Source organism: Sinocyclocheilus rhinocerous, unplaced genomic scaffold, assembly GCF_001515625.1.
Source record: "Sinocyclocheilus rhinocerous isolate Xijiao unplaced genomic scaffold, SAMN03320098_v1.1 scaffold578, whole genome shotgun sequence".
In the NCBI taxonomy this organism is placed as follows: domain Eukaryota; kingdom Metazoa; phylum Chordata; class Actinopteri; order Cypriniformes; family Cyprinidae; genus Sinocyclocheilus; species Sinocyclocheilus rhinocerous.
In genome coordinates this window covers 446,252-455,641 of record NW_015664024.1, presented here as the reverse complement: position 1 = coordinate 455,641, position 9,390 = coordinate 446,252, and the positions used below count along the sequence as shown (strand labels likewise).

Sequence of the window (9,390 nt, the reverse complement as noted above, 5' to 3'; positions counted from 1 at the left end):
ATATATAGAGAGAGAGAGAGAGAGAGAGAGTCCTCCACTAATATTGGCACCCTTGGTAAATATGAGCAAAGGTGGCTGTGAAAATAAATCTGCATCATTTATCTTTTTGATCTTTCAAACAAAACATTTACAAAAGTATAACCTTTTATTGAAGTAAAACAATTGAAAGTGGGGGGAAACTCGCATTATGAAATAATGCATGTTGGCCACTATTATTTGCCTCCCTAGAAATTCTTATGAGTAAAATATCTCTGAAGAGATATTTATAAGAGATAAGAAATCTCTCTGCTCACGGTTAAACATACTGCTGGATCTTTAATCGTTGTGGGCCTATCGTTGTGGGCCTATTTTTCTGCCAGAGGTCCTGGATATCTTGTTCAGATGCATGGCATCATGGATTCTATCAAATACCAACAGATAAAAAATCGAAACCTGACTGCCTCTGTTAGAAATCGTATAATGGGCCGTGGTTGTATCTTCCATCAGGACAATGATTCAAAACAAACATCAAAATCAACACAAAAAATGTGTCATTGAGCACAAAATGAAGCTTCTGCCATGGCGTTCCCAGTCCTCTGACCTGAACCCTATAGAGAATGAGTGTGGTGAACTGAAGAGAAGAAGCTCCAGCATGGAGCTGTGAATCTGAAGGATCTGGAGTGATTCTGGATGAAGGAATGTTCTCTGATCTCTTTTCAGGTGTTCTCCAAACTCATCAGGCATTATAGGAGAAAACTCAGAGCTGTTATCTTGGGAAAAGAACGTTGCAATAATTGGGTGCCAATAATTGTGGCCAACGTGAACTAGAGAAAATTTCATAATGAGATTTTACCCCACTTTCCATGGTTTTACTTCAATGATAGGTTCAAATTTTTGAATGAAAGATCAAAAGAATAAACCATGCAGATTTATTTTCACAGCAACCTTTGCTCATATTTACCAAGCATGCCAATTAGTAGAGGGCACTGTATATGTATGCATATGAAGGTGATTTTTTTTTTTACTATATATAAAATATAATTTTATTTAATATTTTAATATTTTGTCCTTTTTTGTAAAGTTTACAATACTTTTATATTTCATACGTTTGTGATACTTCTACATATTTTGTATTATTTGATACTTTAGTAACACTGCTGTGAAATATCTTATATGTTCATATTTCCATGAAAGATTTAAAATCGCTTTATGTCATTCAGCTCAGTTCAGATTTCTTAATACTTCATACTTTCGTAAAAGTTGTATTTTGTCTTTTAGTTACATTTTACTTCATTACTACATTGTACTTCATATTTCATACTTTGTAACATACAATGTTTATATTTTGAATGCATGGCATCATGGATTCTATCAAATACCAACAGATAAAAAATCGAAACCTGACTGCCTCTGTTAGAAATCGTATAATGGGCCGTGGTTGTATCTTCCATCAGGACAATGATTCAAAACAAACATCAAAATCAACACAAAAAATGTGTCATTGAGCACAAAATGAAGCTTCTGCCATGGCGTTCCCAGTCCTCTGACCTGAACCCTATAGAGAATGAGTGTGGTGAACTGAAGAGAAGAAGCTCCAGCATGGAGCTGTGAATCTGAAGGATCTGGAGTGATTCTGGATGAAGGAATGTTCTCTGATCTCTTTTCAGGTGTTCTCCAAACTCATCAGGCATTATAGGAGAAAACTCAGAGCTGTTATCTTGGGAAAAGAACGTTGCAATAATTGGGTGCCAATAATTGTGGCCAACGTGAACTAGAGAAAATTTCATAATGAGATTTTACCCCACTTTCCATGGTTTTACTTCAATGATAGGTTCAAATTTTTGAATGAAAGATCAAAAGAATAAACCATGCAGATTTATTTTCACAGCAACCTTTGCTCATATTTACCAAGCATGCCAATTAGTAGAGGGCACTGTATATGTATGCATATGAAGTACTTTTTTAGTGTTTTGTACAGTAATCTTGCAAATCTTTAATAGATTTTACATTTCATACATTAAAAAAATATTTCATACTTTTGAAAAACTTTCATGAATGATTACATAATACTTTTGTTTTTCTCTTTTAGTAAAAATTTTATTGATTTTGTAATATTTTCATATTTCCTCTGTAATAATTCTGTGGATTATGCAATATTTTATATGATTTTCACTCACTTTGAAGATTTCATAATGCTTTTACACTTGGCAACGTACAATTTAAGCATTTTGACTTTCTTTTTGTCAAAAGAAAATTTTGCAAGTGCTATAAATATGTTTGTAATACTTTTAATTTAATTTTGAATATTTAACAATTTTGCAAAACTTTTATGGATAATTAGATGATTTATACAGTGCTTTGTGACATAAAATGTCCATATTTTAACTTTCTGTGACAATTTAGATTTTTCAAATCAAGCCAGATTTGAAAAAAAAAAAAAAATTTCAGGAACATGTCATTGTCAAAGTAGACTTCAATGCTCTTAATCACATCTCCTAAATTCACAAAAGGTAAATGTTATTATTTCTAAAGGATCCATAAATCTATCTACAGTTGTTTATTCATTTGCATCTGAATTGGTTTGACGAGAGGTTAAGACAGGAAAGATAACCGACTGCTTTTTGCTTTACACTTTGCTATTTCATGTGCTTTCTGAAAGCATGTCATCCTAACAAATTCTACTTTCAAAGCATTTAAGAGCTAAAATGACATCTCCCTTTCCCATCGCCAATGGAAGCTCTTTTGATAATGAGCACATGCTGACAGAAAACATTGTCTCGCCGCTCTCATCAGCACGCACAGGCGAGCGCCAGCTCTTTGTCATATTCGCAGCACATCAAAGTGGTGAAGCTAAGTTAACGGTATACTGCATCCTAAACATTCTAATTAGCACTGACTCAAATAGATGCTCACAAAAGATGCACAGTAAAAGGATGACTTTAGAAGAGCCAAACAGATAAGCCAGACATTTAGCAGTCATTTCCATAATGCCAAGCTTCTCGAATGTCTATACAGAGAAAATCATACACTTGTATACAGATACACAATGTTGAGAGATTCTTTAAGTTAATATGATTTAATTACGGCTCCTTCAGTGTTTATTGTGAGTGAACAAACTTTCACTCACCATTTATTGTGATTCTTTACAAACTTTACCTGCCGTCAGTTTTAATAAGAACATTTCCACTAAATTAAGAAGGGAGATGAGGTGAATATTAAAAATTTGAAGAGGTTTCATAGATGTCCCTCTAATTTTTATCAACACTGTCAGATATTTATGAAAACACAGTTTTTAAAATGTTGGGTAATTGTTTATATATTTTACAATTTTACAGAATTCTACAAAATTCTACAGAAATTAGAAGAAAAAAAATCTCTCTCTCTCCCTCTCTCTATATACATATATATAAATATAAAAAAATCAACAAATTAATCTGAAAATAACTGTCTGTAATCATACTGTAATCTCAATTCATTCATTCATTAAACTGAAAGTTTTAAATATACATTTGACATTATTAACATATAATTTTCATATTTCAACTTTCTTTAACAATTTTTTAGATTTTACAATATTTTTTGTAATTTCCTTAGATTGTGCGATACTTTAATATTTCATACTTTTTGTAACACTTCCGTGAAAGACTTTTGTAATACTTTGTAGTACTATCTCACATTTCATAATTGCATGAAAAATGTCGTCATAGCTTAATTTATCATAGAATTCCTAATATTTCATACTTTCTTAACACTTTTATGGAATATTTTGTCTTTTAGTAACAATGTTGTAAATTTCCAAATATTTTCGTTTTTAATATATTTGTAATACTTCCGTAGATTCTATAACATTTGATATGATTTTCACACACTTTAATTGAAGATCTCATAATGCTTTCACACTTTAGCATAAAATTTCAATATTTTGACTTTCTGTAACAATTTTGTATATGTTGCAATACTTTTTTTTTATTTCACACTTTTGGAACACATATTTTGCAGTTTATACTCTGTAACACTCTTCTTGAAGATTAGATAATGATTTATACAGTACTTTGTAACATATAATTTGTCATATTTTGACTTTCCATAACAATTCTTTCGATTTTGCAAAATAGACCTTCATGCTTTTAATCACAGCAACCTCCTAAATTCTCAAAAATATAAAGAGCAATAGGTAATAGTATGTACAGTAATCTGAATGCTAGATTCATCAATATTTATAATACATTATCTGACATATTCTTTTTATATCTGCTGGTTTTTTGACCCATATAAAGTGACAGGCTTTGAAAAACACCAGTGCAGAATCTGCTGTGCTAGAGTCACTTGGAGACCTGTACAAGGCCTTGGTATAAATGTCATTAAATTTTAGAGATTTAAACTTGTGCATATTGTTTACGGTGAAGGTTTATAAGTGGCAGTTTATGTGAACGCCGTACCAGCACGAATTGTTGATGGCCGGTGATGTCTGCTGAGGCCTAAAAGCGTACAAGAAATGTTGCCGCTGTGCTTCTGTTAATGACCAACACTATAATGGCACAATCTCTTTGGCAGCGATTCAGTCCAAACCCATTACCTGTCTTTCCAACGGTCCTTTGAATCCCAAATTAGCTGCCATACGTAGCGCCTGGTCGTCTCGGACCCCCTCGAAGATATCTATGATTTCCTGAGGCAATAGATGGAAGAGAGAAAGCAAGAGAATACCAACCATCAGCCAAAATTTGACACAAAGCGGATGTTCGTATTAAAATCAAGAGAGACGCAGTTAAGCGCTGGCACACAGCCAACCTCAAACCAGAAAAAGACGAGAGCCGGAGAACAAAGATCACTCATATACAGAGATAGACACACACAAGAGAGATAAAGCAAAAAAAAAAAACACAAGACATCACAAACAGCTACAAGAATGAGAAGCAGCTGCTACATGTCTTAATATGAGTCTATCTGTGGAAGATGTCCATTAAAGGAGTCCTATCATACTTTTTTTTGTTTGTTTGTTTTTTTTTATCTGTGGTTTACTTATAATGGTGGACAAGGCTTTTATGTGCATTTAAGCCTTCTGTGCAAAAAAATGAGGGTTATGCATCCTTTTTGACAAATTAAAATCCATGCCATTTTCAAGACATTAGTGCTTAATAATTACTACATTTTCAAAGAGATTTCAGGGCATTTCAACTCTAAAAATGTAAGCATATTATATTTGTCTATAAAGTTATCCAAAAAACAAACAAAAAACCCTGCGATTTTAGTGAAGGATCTGGCTTTATGCATTTCAATGGGTATGTCAACCGTTTGATTATCTGCGCTTGAATTGTTTAGCTCTTTTTGTAAATTTATTGTAATGTGTTGGATATTATTTATTATTTTTGATTATTTATGATGTATTTATATGTAATGTCTGGTATTGTTTGGTGATGCAGCAGTTCACTAACCAAAGAAAATTTCTACCATGGGAGACAATAAAAAAATCTTAACCTATACCAGAGACATTTATTATAGACATTACCAGAACTTTTAGATATTACATTTCCATACATTTTCCTGGTCAAATACAATTCTAAAATTGTCACTTTTAAAATGGTTCATTCAATAAATAAATAAATAGTATATTTGCTTCTATATTTTGTTTCTAGAAACTTAAGATTTCTGTAGATCTTTTTTTTTATAAGCAAGTTTATTTCAAAACATCAAGAAAAAAAAATGACTCCTTGAGCATAAAATCACAAAGTAACTCACTTCTACAGCCTTAAAACCCTTAAAAGATACAAGTGCGATACCTTGAAGATGAGCTCTGGAGTGGTGGCAGCCACTTCCTCTATGTCCACACCACCCTGAGGGCTGCCCACCATCACGGGTCCATTACAGGAACGGTCCATCAGGATGGCAAAATATGTTTCCCTGGAGATATCCAGAGCTTCGGCAACCATCACCTGCTCAGCATAAACACACAAACACCAAGTGAGACTGAGATTCATCACTGTGTGTTATCTATTTATCATGGTCTGTTAAAAGACAATGATTTTTGAAGCAGGGCACAAGTTTACTGGCTGCGGGTCTTGCTGCCGTTTCTAATACAGGATAATCAGCCAACGCAAAGCTCAATGAGAAATGGCAAGTGGATAAAGATAGAACCACCAATAACAGGGTTGAAATAACAACTAATGAAAAGGTGATGAAAGAAAAGTGACACAAAAAAGGAAGAGGGAAGGAACCAGGAAGAAAAGCAAGGGGAGACAGAGGTCTGGTGCCAGGCATTTGTGTACTCGATATGTTCCATAACACTTAAAAGACCCATAACACTTAAATAGATTATGCAGGTTTTAGTCTCGCCAGCAACACAATCAGATCCTATTTCTCAGGTGTTACTGCCCCCTCTTCACTGACAAATAAATGATGCCAAGTCTAAAACAAAACAAAAGAAAACACACAAATAAAACAAAAGAAAACACAGAAATGAAATGAAATTATAAAATAAAATAATAAAATAAACTAAATAAAAAATAAAATAAAATAAAATAAAGGATAAAAAGGATGTAGGGGAGTTTAGGCATATTTGTAAAATTGTTGCATTCAATAACAGACTAGAGAGAGAGAGAGAGAGAGAGAGAGAGAGAGAGAGAGAAAACCTCAAACAAAACATAAAAAACAAACATAAATAATGAAATAAAATAAAAGGATGTAGGAGAGTTTACAATAACAGACTAGAGAGAGAGAGAGAGAGAGAGAGAGAGAGAGAAAACCTCAAACAAAACAAAACAAAACATAAAAAACAAACATAAATAATGAAGTAAAATAAAAGGATGTAGGAGAGTTTAGGCATATTTGTAACATTCAGCATTCAGTAACAGACTAATATCCCATCTTCACTGCCAAAAAAACAACAAAAAAACAAAACAAAACACAAACATAAATAATAAAATGAAATGAAATAAGGATGTAGGGGAGTTTAGGCATATTTGTAAAATTTTTGCATTCAGTAATAGACTAATGTCCCCTCTTCAATACCAAAATACAAATAAAAATACTTAAACAAAACAAAACAAAACACACACACACACACACACTAAAATAAAATAAAATAAAATAAAATAAAATAAAATAGATGTAGTGGAGTTTAGGCATATTTGTAACATTTTTGCATTCAGTAACAAACTAAGTCCCCTCCTCACTCCCAAAAGAGAGAGAGAGAGAGAGAGAGAGAGAGAGAGAGAGAGAGAGAACTCAAAAAAATAAATAATAATAATAAAACGAGGGGAAGACTAGGTGTATTTGAAACATTTTTGCATTCAGTAACTAATGTAACTAATGTTACTAATGTCCATTCTTCACTGACAAAAAATACTCAAAACAAAACAACAAATCAAAACAAAAAACACACACAAACGTAAATAAAATAAAACGTAGAGGAGACTAGGTGTATTTGTAAGATTTTTACATTCATTAAAAAAACAGACTACTGTCCCATCTTCACTGTTAAATAAAAGACACACACACACACACACACACACACACAGGATGTAGGGGACACTAGGCACTACTGAGTATGTGTTGAATAAGTGTCATCACTCTTACTTGTATATGATTGAAGAAATGTAGAGTGTTACAATTGCCCCAGTCTCCCCTACACTCCAATCTCCAGCACTCATGTCCATTTTTTATCCCTTTCGGCTTGTTAAGGAGGTAAAAGTTTGCACCCTCAGTTCATTCTATTTCCTGCATTGTCCTTCCATCCATTTGATCCTTTACTCTATTTCCTCGCTTCACAGTCTATTACGGCAGAAAAGAAAGAGAGAAGGCCAACAAGACAGACTGCGCTAACATAGTTGAGTGAAACACGGCACATTAACGTAGAGTCCTGACGGCACACTGACAGCTCACAAGCAGCATTCCTCTCGGAGACTGACAACACAATTACATCCTTTTAACACAAGTCATATTCAAACCCTCATCCATATTCAATCCCCTCCAGGGCTGAGAGCTATAAAGAGTAAAAAATAATATTACAATATGTATGTATTTATTTCAACCAAACAGTCATCAGCCGTTGACCTACATCTATTTTTTACTTATAAAAAAAAAACAAAAAAAAAAACAGCAACAATAAAACAATTATGTATACATACACTACCGTTCAAAAGTTTTAAAATGTAATTTATTTCTGTGGTGGTAAAGCTGAATTTTCAGCTTCATTTCTCCAGTCTTCAGTGTCACATGATCCTTCAGAAATTATTCTAATAATAAGAAACATTTCTTATTATTTTCAATGTTGGAAACAGCTGTGCATATATATGTGTGTGTTGTACGATTAGGACACTTTTTACAAAACGTACTTTTCCTTTTTCCTTTTAAAAAACCGATACTGTATTCTGAATTCATGAAGAAAACCTCATTATACAATAACGCATCCATGTGAGAAGGAAACCAGAGGGCTCTTGCATAGCGAATGTGACACTCAAATGCTGCGAGAGAAGTTTGTAGGGGGGTGCCACACGCTCGAGCTGGCATTTCTAAAGCATTTATTTATTTTTGCTTATATCCTCCTCACCACCTCCCTTTATGAATCCATCCTACTCTTCCAGCCGTGCACTTCCACCCCCCGTGGCTGTTTCTCGGGCAGGAAAAAGATACAAATGTAATGCCGTCGTTGTGAAAAAAAAAGTTTTGGGGCGGTTGCATGAGGGGAAGCTTGCGGGAATAAAAGCGGGTGATAATGGGGAGCTCTAGGCCGCGTTTAAAGATGAGAGGACAAACATGTGCTAAGTGCAGGAAGCCATCATTACCTCCTGAGGGAGAGAGAGATAAACAGTGATAAACATACGGGGTGGTGGTAGGAGTACGCCGGTCTGTGTGGGTGTCAGACATAGAGAGAAGCAGAGAAAGAGGGAGGAAAATGATATTTCTGCTTGTTAGTGACACATGGAAATGGCTGTTTACCAACATTCCCTCCACACTGAGGTCTGACTCACACAGTTTATTCATCTCAATGACCTATGACAACTAACTCAGCTAATAGCAAAAGAAGAATTCTTTAAAGAAATGACAGAAAGGGAAAAAAATAGTGCATCTTTAAATGATACTGTATTATACAGCTTTCTCCTGCAGCCAGGAAGACAAGGAGAGTGGAGAGAGAGAGAGAGAAAAAGAGAGAATTTCATTTCCAAGTGCAAAAGCGATTATTTATTCAGCGGAACAACATTAAAAAAAGAGAAATTATGCCAGAGATAAACAAGGTGCTTTCCTTCGTACCGTTTTTACTTTCACTCCTTCCTTAGGGGTCTGTTTGGTGGTCAGATTGAAGCCGAGCATCTTCCCGGCCAACTCTCCAACAACAGCAGGACTGAAATAGAAACATATTTTTACACTTTTAATTCATTATGACTTTTAAATAACCAATTAGTCTACTAATATATA

General features: G+C 34.0%; 1 protein-coding gene across 2 annotated transcripts in view; it reads right to left on the bottom strand.

Moving 5' to 3' along the window:
• The window catches only part of LOC107729402 (succinyl-CoA ligase [GDP-forming] subunit beta, mitochondrial-like), a 123,450-nt gene that overhangs the window by 67,729 nt on the left and 46,331 nt on the right, over positions 1-9,390 (bottom strand). For both annotated transcript variants that reach the window (XM_016539885.1, XM_016539886.1), the window contains exons 4-6: positions 9,226-9,316; positions 5,757-5,909; positions 4,555-4,645 (exon numbers count right to left, since the gene is read on the bottom strand). In XM_016539885.1, coding sequence (XP_016395371.1) covers positions 4,555-4,645; positions 5,757-5,909; positions 9,226-9,316 — 335 coding nt within the window. The remainder of the gene's footprint in view (positions 1-4,554; positions 4,646-5,756; positions 5,910-9,225; positions 9,317-9,390) is intronic.